This window comes from Hibiscus syriacus, unplaced genomic scaffold, assembly GCF_006381635.1.
Source record: "Hibiscus syriacus cultivar Baekdansim isolate YM2019G1 unplaced genomic scaffold, ASM638163v2 tig00111855_pilon, whole genome shotgun sequence".
Lineage (NCBI taxonomy): Eukaryota > Viridiplantae > Streptophyta > Magnoliopsida > Malvales > Malvaceae > Hibiscus > Hibiscus syriacus.
The window spans coordinates 15558-34518 of NW_024063205.1; the positions used below are offsets into that span (position 1 = coordinate 15558).

General features: G+C 32.6%; 2 protein-coding genes and 1 pseudogene across 2 annotated transcripts; 1 reads left to right on the forward strand and 2 right to left on the reverse strand.

Moving 5' to 3' along the window:
• Positions 1-9: 9 nt before the first annotated feature.
• Positions 10-4124, reverse strand: LOC120172581 (annotated as a pseudogene).
• A 3062-nt stretch (positions 4125-7186) lies between these two features.
• LOC120172598 (calmodulin) lies at positions 7187-8655 on the reverse strand. The gene is made up of 2 exons (XM_039180022.1): positions 8496-8655; positions 7187-7610 (listed from the first exon to the last, which is right to left on the reverse strand). Exons 1-2 carry the CDS (start codon positions 8569-8571, stop codon positions 7237-7239), a joined length of 450 nt encoding a protein of 149 aa, XP_039035953.1. The 5' UTR covers positions 8572-8655; the 3' UTR covers positions 7187-7236.
• A 6294-nt stretch (positions 8656-14949) lies between these two features.
• LOC120172582 (succinate dehydrogenase subunit 6, mitochondrial-like) lies at positions 14950-18256 on the forward strand. Its single transcript, XM_039180014.1, has 4 exons — positions 14950-15263; positions 15958-16060; positions 17888-18104; positions 18141-18256. Exons 1-3 carry the CDS (start codon positions 15078-15080, stop codon positions 18040-18042), a joined length of 444 nt encoding a protein of 147 aa, XP_039035945.1. The 5' UTR covers positions 14950-15077; the 3' UTR covers positions 18043-18104; positions 18141-18256.
• The last annotated feature ends 705 nt before the right edge of the window (positions 18257-18961 follow it).

Genomic DNA, 18961 nt, shown 5'->3' on the forward strand with positions numbered 1-18961 from the left:
GTCGGTTGTTTTCCATTAGTGCTTTACTTGGGTGAAAAGGATCATGGTTTTTCAAAATAACACATGGGCTGGTTTTTCTTAATGGATTCTCGGGTTTAAGGGCTGGTTTTTCATACTCGGATTTAAGGTTTAGAGTCTAAAATTTAAAATTTTCTTCGGAATTAAAATTTTTATTGTTATGCACCACTAATCCGATGTTCAAATTTAAGTTTCGTTCGGGTAGGTTCGAGACTCATTTTGTGCTGCTTCAAATTTTCATAAAATCACCAAAAAATGAAATTAATTCAATAGAAAAATTACACTTACTGAAAACAAATATACTTTGACCCTCCAAAATTACATCTTCACCTAGTAGCAGCAGCAAAGTTAGCAGGGCCTGTTTCCATTTAAAGACAAAACAATGCAGTCGTGAAAAAAGTATGTATTTCTCTTCAGTCTCTCGAAGAAGATGAAGAAATGGTCTTTCCTTTTCTATCCAATGAGGCGGTGAGACTGCATCCGTGCTTCCCTCGGTTTTTGGCTTATGCATCTGTAGGAGTTTGAGCTGATGTTGCAGCACCTATTCGGTTTTGGAACAGAACACAAGAAGCAAATTAGGAGGCTATCCTGAAAAAAAGTCTGGTTGCGACATTGGAATCTCGTGCCATGCAGCGAATTACACAATTATATACATATATATATGAATTGTACGTATGTATGTGTAGACCAAATGTCGAGAGCTAGAAAAATAAGTATATCCTACAACGTGCACGGGAAATAAAAGAGAAACCGAGAATAGAACTGATCAATACGTAAGCGATACCTCAATCTGATGTTGAATGATCTTTTCCTGAGCTTCCAACTGCGAAGCCGGAATGTTCGGGTTGCTGCTCGATGCCTCTCCTGAGTTTACATCAGCAAAAGGTGATTGAAAAGGAACAAAAGCACAATGAGGAGTTGTGGAAAGGACATGTTAGCTTGTCCACCAGGAATGGCAAATTGTTCTCGGATGGAAGTGCTCGGTCCACTAGATTCAACCTTTGTGGACTCGGACAATGACTCATGAGTCTTAGGAAGTACAACATATCCAGGAGACCTGCATATAAAATGCACAAACATTGTAATATGTAAATCGATGTACCGGTTGGGGACCAATGCAGTTGGAGTCCTTGAAATTAATAATCAGTGCACTGCAATTGGCAGGTAAACATCACATGGGGAAAAAGAGGAAAGATAACAAAGCCGGTAAAATCAGGAAACTTCAAATCTCATTGACATGAAGTATTACAAGTATAAAACTACCTACCAAACAAGAGTGTTTGCAGAAGGATAGACGTAGGATCTCTCATATATTGAAGCTGCCGTGGCAGCAGCCTGAAGCCTGACCTGATGCCGGGTCAAATTATCAGTGGCCATGTCACCACCACCAGAACCTTGTCTAGCTGAATTTGTGCCAGACCCTGTTTCCACTTTAAACAATTAGCTTAAGTTTTTCAAACAGTAATGTCAGTTTGATAATTGCGAAGTTATAAAAGTTAAACGTGAAGCAATATCGATGCAGTACCAAGTAATTCTTTAATGTCAGAATCCCGATTCTTATCGACCTAAATCAGCTTAACAGCTGCTGTGTGGTATAAAATACCGGGATATGGAACCGGTTATCTCCCCAAAATTAGAGACCAAAACATGGACGTTGTTAATATGGGGTTCGGGAGAAAAAGCCCTCAAGTAATGCACCACACTAATATGCATGACTTGAAGCACGAATAAAACCTGTGAACATTTTTGCATTTCCGCACCTTATAAGAGGCACAGCCCTTAGCTAGTTCACATGCAGTTCAACAAGGCACAAATAGTTAGCAAGCAAAAAGATAAAAAACTTAAATTTAAGCTAATAATGGACGGAAAATTTGAAAGGCTCCATTGATTTATCAGATACCTAGGACAAAGGAAGAGCTCATCTTATTATAGATGATGTTACAATGAGGTTACCCTGTCCTTGAGCATCTGACCATGGTCCATGTTGCCCTCCAGATGAACTTGTTTTATTTTCAGGTGGCACAACCAGAGCTCTACATGTAGGGCAGGTATGCTGTCTCTCCAGCCATGATCGAAGACAGTGCACATGAAAAAGGTGTCCACAAACTAACTTCTTAGCTGTGGTCATCTCTTCCCGGCATATAATACATGTTGCATCATTTCTGGCCATCAGATCGGTAAGCAATTAAGAATCCAGAATTTAACATGCAATTAAAAGATTCCTAAAAATATAAAATTGAGTTCATAAACAAATAATATTTCACTCACGAAGCAAGCTCTTCAGGAGTAGCATCTGGGAATCTATCATTCATATTTGAAGCGATCTTCCTATAACGCAAGTAGTCAGCCACACAAATTTTAAAATTCCTAAAGGTTTCATATAGCTCCCGTATTAAGTCCAGAGGTACACCATAATTCCTGCAGAAACAAATTAAAAATTCACAACCACATCATTGATCAATCTATAGGATATATATATACAAACACACACACACACATATTTACATTATACACCAAGCTTTGAACTTAGGTTGACATATTTACATTATACACACATATTCACAACCATATCATTGACCAATGTACAGGATATATATATATATATATATATACCACATGCCTAATGCCATCCTTCAACTTTAAAACATAGATATCAGGACAACTGAATGGGATCTGAAGCATGATAAAATCTCCAACATAAAGTGTAGCATTCTAACTAAAATGCTTCAGAGAATCTCATGCATTAAAACATTGTCCAACAGACAAATTATTTATGCACATAAATAAAATAAACATATATGAAATCGTGCAGAAACTAAAAGGAAAATGTTTACTTACATAAAAATTACAAGAAAGAAGCATAAATACATAGACAAGTGAAGCAAATCCCGGATGTGCTCCAAGTAGAAGGTATAGACAGGCTTTTTCTCCCATTGTCCTTCCATAAGCATGTCACTCACGTAGAAACAATATTTTATAAAAGTTGACACTATAGTCGTTGCCAATATCTTGTACCTGGACCCAAAGAATTCAACATTAGTCCAGAGTGAAATTAGATAAACTGGGAAAATACATATCCGTCACTCGCTAGTGCAGCTGAAACAGATAAAGAACAATGATACATGTGAAAAATGGAGATGAACAGAGCATTTGGAAAGAAACAAGGGGAGGAATCAAAACTAGTCATATTATGCAAACTACTGTGAAGCAAAAATTATTTGGATTTCAACATATATGACATATTTAAAGAGTTTCTTTCTCGATTCTTTCTAGTCTAGCAGTCCAGAAAGAGAATAATTTTGCAATCCTTAATCATGCTCCAAAATAAAAGATCACTATGCATAGTCATCAGGACCTTAGTAAAAAAAATGAGGAACTATGACTACATGTATCATGTTCATCCTTTTCAATCCATTACTTTAAACCTAAAATACTCCGGACAATTTAAATTTTAAATACAAAAAAAGTTTTGAATAATAGTCCCCCAAAATATGCTTAGAAATGCATTTAGAAACATTTCAATCGATAATCATTAATCACAACAGAAGAAAATGTGTCAGGTTAAAAACTTACTCAAATGCAAAGAATAGGGAGACTGAAGCTTCTCGAGTTTGGATCAAAACCTTGATAGAGCTGGACAAAAACAGAAAATCTAGAAGGAGGAGGAAACCCAGAAAAGAAACAATCCGAACATGAGAAAACATAGGAACGGAAGGCGTTGTCTCGATGTACTCAACCCTTTTCTGTGCCAACCAATGCAAAGCCTTGATTAACAACGGAGCGGTAACCGTCCCGAGGAACGAAACGGAGAAGTCCTGCCGAAAAATAGTGATTGCAAAGAGGATCTCCATGACCTCCCTCCACGACTGCTCGTTCAACCGCTCGACCTCAGCTTCACGAAGGGACCCGAGGAATATCCGCTTGGTTATTTGCCATAAGATGCACGTAAAGACAAGGCCCATGTTGAGAACAAGCAGCAAGCTGATCTTAGAGGTTGATAAATACACCATAGCAGGATAAAACTGACCTCTACGGTCGAATGCATGATAAATAACAGCAAGCATCGCGACTAAGCTGAGACAGGTATAGGTTTGCAGCCTCATCATTTCGCTGTACCTAATTACCACACCACGTTGGGAAACATCAAAATCTAGAATCAAAATAAAGGATTAAATCCTCCTAGTTGATTAACCTTACTCTTCCAAACCATTTAATTTTTTACCAAACAACAATATCAGCATCCGGATCAACTGGAATTATTAAAAAAATGTAAAGAGAGAAAAACACCTATATTCTGCAGCCAAATGTATATGACTTCACAAATTCAAACACAGATTCCAACCAAAATAAAAATAAATTCAAATTTCTACCAAATTAATTTCGTCCGCAACTGAATAATCAAATCCGCTAACTTAGAAAATCGAAAATCTCAATCAAATTAGGGGTAGATGTAAAGTAAAAAAAACAAACAAACAAAAATGAAGAGAATATAATTTACCAGATAGAGACTGGTAAAGTTCTATTGAGGGGAAATAGAACAGACAACCAAAGATACCTTTGCCTTATATGTTCGTTACATTTGTGAGGTAGGTTTGTAAATTGTAACTAATAAATTAACGAATTTCTCTTATGGCTATTTATTTAATTTACATTTTTTAAAAAAATTTAGGAATATTATTGGAATAAAACAGCTTGTAGTCCCTGAACTTGTTAATTGTGTTTAAATAGGACTCTGAATTCTTTTGTCTGTACTAATTCTTGATAAAAAAAAATTCATTTTTATTTTTATTTTTATTTACGATGTGTGATTTTAGAATTGTGATTAAATCAGTACATCCCACGCCGACTCATGTTAAAAGAAGTATATATATACACACCAAAAAGATAAAAAAAAACAAAGAAGTTAAAATTAAGACATTTATGTTTCTGAATTGTTCTCTTAATCATCAAACCACTAATTTATCAACATGAAATGATGTGGTGGTTGTTTTCCCCCTTCAAGAAATCTTGATCTCTCTGTCCTTTTTTATGTCACAAATCATCTTTTGCAGTAAAATATTATGTTTTTTATTTTTGAGTTAATTTTTCTCAAAAATCAATAAAAAGCAAGTAAAAACTTCAGTTTTCTTTTATTCGATTTCCTCAACGTGATTAATTTTCCTTTTTTTTAGATAAATACTTCTTAGTTTTAGAAATTTCAAATAAACAATGCAACAAAACCTTAACCCTAAAATTATTAAACTTATTTAAATTATGTGATTTTTAAAAAATAAATAAATTTGTAGAACAATAGAATAACAATATAAATTCATTGATAAATATATATATAAGATGTTAGAAAACGACTTGAAAAAATATAATATAAAAGAGTGAAAAAAAAACCTTAAACTATTAATATCCCACTAATTAGGTTATAACATGATAAAATCAGTATTTAGATAATTATTGTCTTTAACTAAAACTTAAACTAATGACATAATTGCGTAACTGTCATTAATGAAACCACATATTTGGCAAACACGTACTTGCACTAAATAAGACAGCATATTCCTTTTTTTTTTTTTATGAAATACACATTACATGTATGATAAAAGATAGATCTAGAGGAAAAAGCAATCATGCTTACGACGTCGTTTCCCATCTTTTGATTTCGTTTCTTTCTTCGGCTTTTGGCTACGATTATTGCCGGGCACATATGACGTTGTCCTCTCTCTTCCTGTCAAAACAACCAAAGGGGTTCTCGATTGTAGTTAGATTAGGTAAGATAAAAACCAGGTAATAAGATTAAACGGTTTAATTATGCCTGAAGTCCTTGTACTCTTCAAACTCTTTACATTTTTATCCTTTCACTCTACTTGTCTGATTTAAAAAATTAAATAACTTTTGTTTTGTTAAATTCTGAATATCCGACATTTTAATGTTCAAAATATTGATTTAAGGATTAAATTTCAATTAACGTTGTTATTGATTTAACTTTAGCTTTAAAAGCATACAAGGAAAAAAAGGACTAAATTCGTAGAATTAAAAGTCAAGGAGCTGTCAAATAAACTATAACCGGAGTAGAAAACGATTTATTCAAGTTTTGGATTGACAATAATTGCAATTTCGATCCTTGAATAACTCCCGTGGAACTAGATTTCAAAATTTTTAAAGCAGGGATTGAGGGCAGGATTAGACCAAACGAAAGATAGTGTTATTTGGAAGAATATACTAGCGAAGGATGAATGTGGTGATGGGAGATGCGTTGTTATTCAATGCAATGCACATATGCATTATGTACCAACTTTGGGATAATAATAGTTGGCCAAGATTTTGTTCCATTTTTCGATTCGATTTGCACACTAACATTTGCCAACATTAGAAGGGGAACTAAAGAGAGCAAGAGAGAAAAGGAGGATGCTTTCTTTCTTTTAGTTAAATTTAGATGCTCTTCTAAGGGTTAACTACAATTTATATCACTCAATTTTGATTCTATTTATGTTATGGTCACTACACTTTAAAAAGAAATCAATTTGACCACTCAACTTTGACATTGCTTTGGTTTTATCACCCCGTAATTAAATAATAGAGCATTCATCTTTTGAAAATTATAAAAAAAACTCCAAAACTTTCTTTTTAAATTTATTAAAATATTCTTAAAATTGTCCTAAATTTTTAAGTTATTCGATCGTCCACGCTGAAGCGTCTTCGTTCAAGACCGACGGTAGGAAGGTGAAGAATAAGGAGACAGCACCATATGAAATCAGTGATCAAACAATGGAGATTGTAGTTTAAACCGGGCAAAACAAAACCATAGCACACAATGAGAAATGCCGCATTAGAAAAAGAAAATCAAACAAACTATTGAAAACTATGATATTACTGAAAATTTAAAATATGGTAAAAATTGGTCATCCATAAGCAAAAACATGGAATCTTGTTGCAAATTGTTCGAAGTTTCATGGCACCAAAAATAGGAAGAAAACGCCAATCGGTAAGAAAAAAGAAGAAGATGACACTGCTAAAGAAAATCCGGAGTTCGGAACAAAAAACAGAGCAAACAAGCTGGTCCATGAAATAATGCAAACAATAAACAGACGACCAACCGTGAGACACGAAAAAACATAGTTGTCTATTGAGAAATTGAAATATTTGCAAACTTATCTGCTCTGTTTTTTCCTCTCTCTCTCTCTTTTTGATATTGCCATTTTTGGATCTTGGTTATGGTTGAAGAGATCCTTACTTGGCCATCATGACTTTGACGAACTCCTCGTAGTTGATCTGCCCGTCACCATCAACATCGGCCTCGCGGATCATCTCATCGACTTCCTCATCTGTAAGCTTCTCACCAAGATTTGTCATAACGTGGCGGAGCTCAGCAGCTGATATGAAGCCATTCTGGTCCTTGTCAAACACCCTGAAAGCCTCTTTAAGTTCCTCCTCTGAGTCAGTATCTTTCATTTTCCTTGCCATGAGGTTAAGGAATTCAGGAAAATCAATGGTCCCATTCCCATCAGCGTCAACTTCGTTGATCATATCTTGGAGTTCTGCCTCGGTAGGGTTCTGTCCAAGTGATCGCATCACAGTCCCCAGCTCCTTGGTAGTAATGCAACCTACAATGATAACGAAAAAGATATGCAAAGCAAAAAAAATAAGACTACTATATCGACTATGAAACAATCAAGACAACTAACTAAATTTGGTAAGAAAATCAGACATAAATGATAGCCAACTAAACGCAGCAGAATACGGATTGTGAACATTTTTCCAATGCGCGAATGAATTCAATCGAACTTATTGTTTCATAAAAGCTCAAGGATGCGGAAACATTGGGAAAAAGAAGTTCAACAAACTCATGGATCAACTAATATATTCTGGATCAATAACCTTCATGTAGTAGTAAGTACCAAACAAAAATTTCCATGTATGGGATTATAGATCAGAAAATTTTCTGGAGATTCAATCTATGTGACTTGCATACAAGATCAATGGAAGCTTAGCTAATAAGATTTAAAATTTACACAAAAGAAATTCACTCTTCAATCATGACTAAATTACAAATCAAATCACAAGCATAATCTAATACCAAAAAAATGGCGATATAGGCAAGTCTCTTTTGCATCGAAAAAAGATCTAACAGTAGCAAGTCAAATAAATAAAATCAATGAAATGACCTATAAAAGTCAACAGTAACGGAACTGAAAGCAGAAAAAAAAATTACAGAGATAGAAATCAAGAGCCAAAGCAACCGAAATGAAACCGACAAAGATCAATCAGGATCATGAATTCATAAGTCGTAATCCTAGATCCATCACACAATTCGAATCAAAAAAGAAAACGATCGCAAATTTGGGGGGGGAAATCAAGCATTAAAAAAAACGACAGTAGGATCCGCAAAACAGAGCTGAACCGAACAAAGAAAAATAATTAACGCATAATTAAAAGAAAAACATCAAGAGGAAAATAAAAGCGAGAGAGAGAGAGATGAGAGATGGGACCATCGCCATCCTTGTCGAAGAGGCTGAAGGCCTCCTTGAACTCAGAGATCTGGTCTTCGGTAAGCTGATCAGCCATTTCCTTCCTGCTACCTGAGCTTCTCTTTTTCTCGGAAATGAGGTTTTTGGGGAGAGGGAAAGTCCAGGGGGAAAATTATGAGTGTTCGACGTGTTATGTTGAATATGGAAAATATCGAAGGGGATAACAAGTGTATAAAAAGGGGCCAATACAGTAAGGCATCTGATTCCCTCTCATCCGCACTCATTTGATTACTTCTATTTGACTTTATTAGCAAATTGTCCCTGAACTATCCCAATTATTAGATTGGTCCTTATAGTTTTTGTTTTATCGCAATTGTTACCTAAATTATATTTTCTTTTCTCTCTATTATATATTAGCTGACCATTATTCCCATATGTAATGGGGTAGGAGAAGGTAAGATAGCATACTGTCCCCAATGCCAGACCTCCGAATTATGAAATGCCCTCCGTAAGACTCGATTCCACAACCCCAAGGATTTGAATGGAACCTGGACACTGACTTCACAAAGTTGATAGTATTCACATTAATTTTCAGTATTCAACTATGATTTCTTACGTATCTTCGATCAGTATAATCTTTGATAAAGTACAATAATGGTCCCCAAGCTATAGGATACTATTTTATTGAATCTTTTAACTATTAAAATTCATAAAATGGTATTTTAACTATATAGTATTACTTTGTTGAGTCTATTTACTACTAAAAATTATTAAATAATCATCCGACTATTTCATATGTTCAAACTCGTCATTTTCTATTGAAAATTGATAGCAGCCTGAGTTGGACGTTAACATATTGACTGAGATATTATAAAATCTGATATGAGAATCTCAAATGATTATCGTATCACAATCAACACGTTAACGTCTAGCTCAGAAGACTTCTCATTTTTTACCGAAAAAGGGCGAGTTTGGAACATATGAATTAGTTGAGTGGCCGTTTTGTAACTTTTAATAGTCGATTGACTCAACAAAATAACATACTATAGTCAAAGAACCCTTTTATAACCTTTAATAGTCATGAGACTCAATAAAGCATCATCCTACATTCGGATGACCGTTTGTGTACTTTACCCTATAATCTTTAAATATAAGACGCCTTCAAATGTAATTGGATAAAGTTGATGTTACTCGATTATTTCTAATGATTAGGCTAATTCAAATTATGTCTCACTTGTCTATGTAATTATCTCTATATAAAAAATTGATTTGCAAACTCATAAAACGTGAGGCGAATATAGATATGGAGATTAATGATTTACAAAAGACGAATTTTCTTAAACAAAGTCCCTTACATATTTCTAAACAAAGTTTGATTGCATGGATGACTCTCTTGGACAGACTTCATACTCGAGATCGGCTTCAACGAATGGAGATTGATACTGTGGAAAATTGTGTTCATTGTAATGAAGCAATGGAAACAAGGGACCATTTGTTATTTGAATGTCCCTTGGCATCTTCCTTATGGGATACCATTTTGCTCCTAAATGGATTGAAGAAAACCATTTGGTCTTGGGAGGACATGCTTGTTTGGACTAGTAAAACTTGGAAAGGCAAGTCTCTTCTCGCTACTATATTAAAGATTGCTTGGTGCACACATATATATGTCTTGTGGGAGGAACGAAATAAAAGAATATTTCAAGGTTGTTCCAGGTCAGCTGATGATATTCTTAAAGTTATAAAGAAGATTATAGGTATTCAACTTAGAGGAAGGAACATTAATAGGTTAGATAGTGCTAATATTAACATTTGTAATTTATGGAGTATAATTTAACTGGTATTTTTTATAAGTAGGTTGTATATATGATTTTGTGTTTGGTGATTGATGATTGGTTTTGTAATAGAACTCTGTCACTATCATGTTTGGGTAATAAAATTATCCAAAAAAAAAGGACGAATTTTCGACTGACACTATCATGTTAGGTCATGAAACAATTCATTTAGTTATCTAAGCTATTAATAAAAAAATTACTTATTTAAGATATTAATGAACTCTATCAAAAAAATCAATGAAAATATTTTGTGGTCATATAACCTTCAAGAATTTTAATCTCTTCACCATCAATAATCTATTTCTAGGTGATTATCGCATCAACACCGTAGCTTATAAGTATGTCCCTACAAGTAGGAGTGAGTGTCCCTACAATTTAAGTCGAAACATTTGTTAAATTATTTGAGCTCGTAGTTGACTTAAATTTTTTTTCGAGTTGAGTCGAATTTTCGAGTTTATGTTTAAATTTAATAATAAATATTTATAATATTATAATATTTTTTATTCCAATATTAATATTTTTTTATAATCATATGCAAAACATATATATTTATTCATTTTTTTCATATGTGATATACATATATCATACAAATTCGAGAGACTCGACTCAAACTTAAAAATAAATCCACTAATTACTAAAAATTTTGAGTTATTCGAGTTGTATTTTACAATTCAATTTGAACTAATTTTTTTTTAAATCGAGTCGAGTTTATAAAATTACAACTCAAATTCAATTCGAGTTGAATCAATTCAAAAAAGTTATCTTTTCGAGTTGAGTCGAGTCAGTTTTACTCAATCATACTTATAAGATCTGACAATAGGTATACTATCGTTAGTAAACTTTGAACCTATCACGATAACGTCTATCACAAATATATTTGATGGTTTTTTTTCTTATCATGACAACGAAATTTCTTAATTTGTCTATTTTCTTCGAAACATCCCATACGATCAGAGAGGGGCGTAGGATTTTAAGTTGGGGTGAAATTGAACCTATAAATTTTTAAGGGGTCGAACTTGAAGTTATAAAATTTTAGGGGGCAAAAACAAAATTTCAATAGAAAATACATAGAAAATTATTTAATATATGATAATTTTAAATTTTAAAGGTAACGACTTCGTCTACCTGTTCCTCGATCCCTCCCTGCATAAGATTAATTATGAAAATCAATGGACGATCTATTTTAAATAATGTATTTTATTTTAAATAATGTATTTTCTTGGTTCCATATTATGGTTTGATACTTACTTTAGCCCTTGTGTTTTAGTAAAATTACGACTTTGATTCTGTTGCAGCTATGAATAACAATGAAGACGAGTCATCTACGTTGCATGGATTAGGGGCAGGTTGTTATTCATATGCAGTTAGTATTGATGAGTTTTTATGGTGAGCTGTCATGTTTGTTAGATTATTCTAGAATGATGGTTGTTTGTAGAGACTTATAAATAGCATGATGTTGTATTGTTTGTTGTAATGCTGTGAAGAAATTCCATTTCTATTTTACTGTTATATTGTTAAAAGATTCTTTTCACTTTTTAAATAATTTAATCCTTCAACTTTTGAATTTCTTATCAGGTTATCCTTAAATATTATATTTTAGAAAATTCACGTGTTTCAATCAAATTTCAACATATAATATTTTTTTCGTAAGAATACTAAAAAAATATAAATAAATAAATTACAGTACTATTATCATGTTCAATTGAGAGTTAATTTAGATTTTCACACATTTGAGTTGTTTGGTATGCTCATTTCACAAGTTTATTAATATTCGTACTCAACATATATTATCGGCTGTTGATAATATATATATATATATATATGACGAATCCAAAAATACTTTTTAAGGTGTACATACATATATTCACAACATAAAAATTTTAAATGATATAGATACAAAAAAAATTTCAGCGTAGACATTATCAGTAAAATAAGTAATTAATCGAAGAAAATTTAGATTCAGGGTGGGCAAGAGAAATTTCAGGATAACACCATTAATAAAATAAGTAATTAATCGAAAAATTTTTGATTTCAAGGTGGGCACGTGCCCACCCTAATTGTGGATACGCCACTATATATATATATATATATATATATATATATATATATATATATATATATATATATATATATATATATATATATATATATATTATAATACAATTGTTCGAATTTAATTTTTTTTAAAATAAATATTTTTGCATTACCGAGATTACTCATTGATTTTTCTAATATTATGTTTATATTTATATAATTAATAAAAAAATGAAAGTTGTACACATGTACAAATTATTGAATCTAAATATCCCGTAATCGGTCAATTTCCTAGACAATGAAAGAAATGAGAATAACGCTACAATAGAATATTTTTTTTGTTATAAAAAGTTTAGGTCAGGGTGTTCCTTTAGTTCAAGGTTATAATATATTTAAGATTTAATTAAGATTTATATAAGAATTTATCGATTGTTTACTAATAATGATTGTGGTAGAATTTGAATTTAACTTTACAAATTCAAATTTTTAATTTCCAACCACTTGTACCATCACTCGTGAGCCTACCATAAAATATTTAAGATGAGAGGAATTCTTTACACCTTTTCATCAATAAATTCCACATGTAAATAAAGATAGGGCCGGGAATAATTGATATTCTTTTAGCTCTTAAATTAAAAAAAAACTATTAATACATTCAATTGAATTCTTAAATTAAAAAAATAAATTAATTAAATTATTTAACTGATTTTAATCGTTGAACTGATTTTAAAAATATTATTAGATTTAAAAATTAATGTTTATCAAATAGGTGAATTGATGAAATTCCATGACACAAAAGGTTTAATCAGTGGCGGATCTAGAAATATTTTTTTAAGGTGAATATCCATATATTACCAACATAAAATTTTTAAATGAGATAAGTACAAATAAAATTTCAGGGTGAGCACCGTCCGTAAAATAAATAACTAATCGAAGAAAACTCAGATTTCATATTGGGAACGAAAATTTTCAAGGTGGACACAATCAATAAAATAAGTAACTAATCAAAGAAAATTTAGATTTCATACTTCACTAATACGTGGCTCGGCCATTGGGTTTAATTGAGTGTAAATAAATTAAGGATTTAGTTGATATTTTTCAGAAATTTGATCACTCTTAATTTTTTTAAGAATAATTTAAAAATAACTATTAAAATGTTTACTAATAAAATCCTAAAATAAATATTTTTAATAAATGGTTGAACTATTTATAATCTTTTAAATTTCTTAAATCAAATGAGTTATTGTATGTCTAAGTGTACGGGTGAACGATAAATCGAGTCGAGTTAAAAAAATTCGTTTCGACAATTTTTATTTTATAAGTCAAAGTTGACTTGAATTTTTTTTAGTCAAGTTTACAAAATTCAAGCTGAGTTGATTTTTTGATTTTTTATTTAAATTTAATTGTAAATATTTATAATATTATGATATTATTTTATTCTAATTTTAGTAGTTTTTTTATAACAATATACAATATATATATATATATATTTATTCATTTTTTTTCATATGTAATACATATATATCATACATAGTCGAGAGAATTGACTCAAACTTGAAGATCAATTTACTAATTACTAAAAATTTGAGTTATTTGATTTACTATTCGAGTTGTACTTTACAACTCAATTTGAACTTAATTTTTTTCGAGCGGAATTGAGTTTATGAAATTACAACTTGAAGTTAATTCGAGTCAAGTTTTCTCGAGTCGGAAAAAATGATTTTTCGATTCAAGCCGAGTTTCGTTTACCCCTAGTTATATAATTTCAATCACAATCTCAAAATATATTAATTATAAAAATATATGAATCAAATTTAATTTTAACTGATAAAGATTATTAATTAAGATTGCTTGGGGTTAAAAATGATAAGTGATAACTTTACGAGGACTGGAAAGAAAAAAAGCAAAAAAGGAAAAGAAAGGAACAAACACATTCCAAATACTTTTTAACATAATTGGGCATATGTTCCTAATTCCATCATGGAAAGAGGAATAACAGTTAATAAAAGACAACAAGAATTAAAGAATAATTTAATTAGGCTTAATTATCGATTCCATCACTCTCTTCATAAAAAAGATTAATAATTTTACTTTAATTTATAAGAATATGATCATTGTACTTTATAGAAAGATATAGTGTGAGATGATTAAAATATAATATATATGTTTAAAATTCTTTAGTCTACTATAATACGTACGTACCTTTCAGATATATTTGTTTAAATTTAAATTTTATAAAATATAACATTTTTATTAGTGAAGTCACTCAATAAATTTATAAAATTATATAATATTAAAATATGTACTTAATATTTGATTAAATGATCATTATGATCTCAATTATTTATTGAATCACTTTAATTTCAATATGTCATTTTTTGATCGAATAACCGATATTTATAGCTTATGGTATTCAATTTGAACTATCATTTTTAAGATGTAATAATCAATATAAATAACAAACATACCAACCAAAATAACCCTCAGCTATTAATTATATAAAATTAATTTAGTTAAGATATGGTTTTCTATAATTAATCAACACAATTTTATGATTAAAAAGAAAATTTGACAAATAATAATACGATTGGTGAGTGCAGCAAAACGACCTGACCCGTCATCGTACAGAATCCAAACCCTCACACCCATCTTTAAAGTGAGGAGGCCGAGGAATCCGAGTGCGAGAAAGCGAGAGATCAATCAATACGATTTAAAAAATAGTAATCAGCGAAAGAAAATGGCTGATTCATCATCAGATTCGTTCTTGAAGAAGCACTGTCGAGAATTCAAAGGATTCTGGGCTGAGCGATTTCCATATACCGATGTCTATTCAAGATTCATCAGCCGCCAAGAGTCTCTTCCATCATGGTCTGAATCCGATATTAACGAGTTCATCGCTTCTGATCCGTTCCATGGTCCCATCGTAATAATTTCTTCCCTTTTCACTCTCCCCCCCCCCTTTCATTTTTGATGCTTTTTTCCTTATTGGTTTTCTTTGATTTAGCTCAACTTATAGTGAATTTGTTATTTTTTTCGTATTGGGTTTCCTTTGTGCACTAACGTATATATACATGGGTTAGGATCTACTTTACAGTGTATAATCTTTTTAATTTTACACAGATTAATGTTGGTTGAGTGCAAATCGGAGTCTAAGATTAACTCATTGTTTTTAAGCGAATATCTTCTTATATTGAACTGTTAATATCAACTGTTAATATATATATTTATTATATATATATATTTCAACTAGCCGGCTTCGTATATTATCTCAGCTTATCCCTGCTTTTTAGCTTGTAGCGTTGGTTTTAGAATTCCCATACCTGCTGGATTGTGCCTTCAGTTGATTCCTTGCATAGCTTTCCTTTGTTTTCTTTCTAATAGGAACATGGTGCTGTCCTTCTAGGCTTCTATGTGATTTTATGTCGAGTATTTCAAAATGTTGAAACTTGAAAGTACTGTTGAAAATGGGGTGTTTTTATTAATTGATTCAAAAGTATGTTGCGCAAGTTATTGTTAAAATGCCGAATTATGTCTGTAAGGTATGCAGCTAAAGTAATTGTCATTTGATTGAAGTAGCAAGTTTCTAATTGCTTGATTTCATTTGTTTGCCTTTTCAGTTGAAGACTACTAGGGAAGCGGCAACCATTGCCTTAGCAGGAAGTGCTATTGGAGCTGTCTCGACTGCAGGTCTTGCCTGGAAATACTCGAGGAGTTTACATGGTAACATGCTGCTTATTCTCTTTGGTCACCCTTTTTGTTATATAAAATAGTGATGGAACTGCCAAAACCTGGTTCAGTCTGAATACTGTTCAAAATCCCAGTTCCTTTTAAGAATGAGGGGAGTGTATGTGTGGAAGATCCTTTCGAAAATTGCATTATTAAGCCGATAAATAAATATACAAAACTATAAGCAAGTCTCATATGTTTCCACCTAGGTAGCCAAAGAAGATTACGAGGCAATGGTAAGTGCATAAGTGATCTCCTTGTTCACAATGAGTCATAATCCCTTGTGTTTCCGGTAATGTCCTTGTGAACTGAAGTTCGTTTTTGTGTCCTCTAGGTCTTACGAATATCTTTCTTTACTGGCTTCGAAGCACTTCTAGGACTAGCATGGTCCAGATTGTTCCCTGGCTTAGGATTCATACTAATACAACTAAAGTTGATCAGTAGGAGAGAGAAAAATTATGAAGGAAAATACAATTAGCCTGGTTTTCTGGATACAATAATACTAAAAGACTTGTAAGAAAAAATAACTTTTGTGCATCTAAGAACATGCTATGGTGCAAATTTACTTCTATTATAAGTCGGTTTTAGACCTTGGTTTGACCAGTGATAAAAAGGGTGCAAGGCACACTAAGGTGATAGGGGTTTTATAGCCAAGGCGCAAGGTGCGAGCCTTATTAAAGTGAGGCGTACTTTTTGAAAATAAAAGATATATAAGTTTTTTCCACTTGTATAATCAAACAAAAAAAACAAGTTCATGCAATATAAATACCAAATAGTATTCATTATCAACATTTTATGTATTAAGCATCAATTTTGTTCCATCTACCATTGAACCTTGAGAACCGAAGCAAAAACCCCCTTCCGCCCTCGGTCCACAATTCCACATAAGAAATTGAAATAATAAATAGAAGGCTAATAATGAGTTGGCATCAACTTCTTACTTGTCTCCTTCTTGTCCCTCCACCTCGCACCTCTCAACAAACGTGTGTTCCTCCTTGTCAACACCATCTACACCCTAAACCCTACTTCTATCCACCCTAATCCTCCATTTTCGTATTTCTAAATTGTGTTTTCAAGCTTTTCTTTCTTTCTCATGGATTCAAATTTCGCCATGTGCTAAACGTGCTGCTCAAGAATAACTATGCAATAAAACTCATTGAAACCTATCTTTTCCTCCCCCGATTCTCAATTTGTGCAGGCATGCCTCTCTCTCATTTTGCCTGCTCGATCGGTCGTCTTTTTTAACACCAAAAATGGCCTCTATTCATCCCCCTTTGTTTCTCTCTTTCAAACTTTAAGAAAAATAGTAATTATACAAGGTAAAGCACCCCTTTATCTGTATTTTACGCCAAATTTTCATACGTCTCCCAGGAAACTCTCTTTTCTAATCATCCCCACCATGTTTTACTCTTTTCTGCACTGACATTTCATTTTTCTTTTTTGTTGTTGATGTATAAGTTAGTACGTAAAACATAATAAAAAAGACAAAAAAAATAAAAGGCGGCGCCTCAGTGCCTAGTACGCCTTAGGCGCGTCTTGCTGTGCCTTCATTGAAATCGCCTCGCCTATACCTAATTAGGCGTTTCACCCTTGCCTCGCTTTAGCGCCTAGGCGCGCCTTTTTAAACACTGGGTTTGACTATTAGGAGACAAAGGGAAGTTATTTTAAGCTTCTTCCCACTGATTTCCTGGATACAATAACACGAAAAGGCTTGGAAAAAAAATTCTAGGTTGCAAGTTTTAAACTAATAAAACTCGGTGTTAATGTTATGAGAAATGGGTACAAGTTATCTAAAGCTTTTCAACCCGATTTTTGTCTCAGGTGCCGGACTGGCTTTATTAGGAGGAGGCATGTTTGGTTGGACATTCGGACAAGAAGTCGCAAACCACTGGCTTCAACTCTACAGGTTGGATACAATGGCTGCACAAGTCAAATTCATGGAATGGTGGGAAAAGAAGTGCCAGAGGCGATCTTAAAACTTATAGTGCTGTTGAATGCGGCACCTGTGCTCGGTTTCCATTTGCTTAATAATGGCGACATGTCTGAAAAACTTTTCTCAAAGACATAATGTTTGGTTCGATGTTTTGGCTGCTTTTAGGAAACCTTGTATTCGAGTTTGAATGAAACCATTGCTTACATTACTTAGTTGCTGCAGTTCTATCACAGTTGGCAAATGATTTTGTTTTTTCATTTTGACAAGGCTATTAATAAATATAGTTTCACGTAGAACTCAATATACAACATCGAGTTACTGTTCCCTATGATATTTGACTTGAGTACATCGTATAAATTCGGAACACATTCTCGACCTCATAACTTCGAAACCATCCATACAAAGGCAGTGATTACCAATTATTTCACCATGGATTCAAGAATTCCCAAAATCCTAGACAATTTATTGTTCTGAGAAAAAGGGTCCTCCCATGGCAGAAAATAATGGCTGATGGAGGTGGCTTGGCAAGCGATGGTGATAGAGGATGGGAGGAAAAGGAGAGATTAGAGGAGATAGAAAGGACGGAAATGGAAGATGAAGCGGGAGGGAGAGGGCGGTTTGGCCACCAGTACTAAGGTCGGTGTTGGCCAGGCGATCTACCGAAGGGAATCCCATTCATAAATATAGTTCCAGCATTCTTGGTAGGTCAACTTGATTAAATTGATTCATAACTTCGTTCAATGAAGAACTTATTGTATGAGATAGTCATCTAAATGGCAGAACAAGTAACAAAGTATTTAATAAATTAGTCAAATCTTCAACACTTGAGAACCTATCAATAGAGGGCCTTAAATTATACAACTATATTAAAATTATAAACTCATTTACATAACCTGCTGATTCCTGGTTTCTGAATAATGCTCAACTTTATTCTGAATCAGTTCAGTCACCAACTGTTCTCT

Bases quoted from the DNA above. Each gene is read 5' to 3' on its own strand.
- LOC120172598 (XM_039180022.1), bottom strand. From the start codon at position 8,571: ATGGCTGATCAGCTTACCGAAGACCAGATCTCTGAGTTCAAGGAGGCC. The intron at 7,611-8,495 runs GTCCCATCTCTC...TTATCATTGTAG, and splicing joins CTTCGACAAGGATGGCGATG to GTTGCATTACTACCAAGGAG.
- LOC120172582 (XM_039180014.1), top strand. From the start codon at position 15,078: ATGGCTGATTCATCATCAGATTCGTTCTTGAAGAAGCACTGTCGAGAA. The intron at 15,264-15,957 runs GTAATAATTTCT...TTGCCTTTTCAG, and splicing joins ATCCGTTCCATGGTCCCATC to TTGAAGACTACTAGGGAAGC. The intron at 16,061-17,887 runs GTAACATGCTGC...TTTTTGTCTCAG, and splicing joins ATACTCGAGGAGTTTACATG to GTGCCGGACTGGCTTTATTA.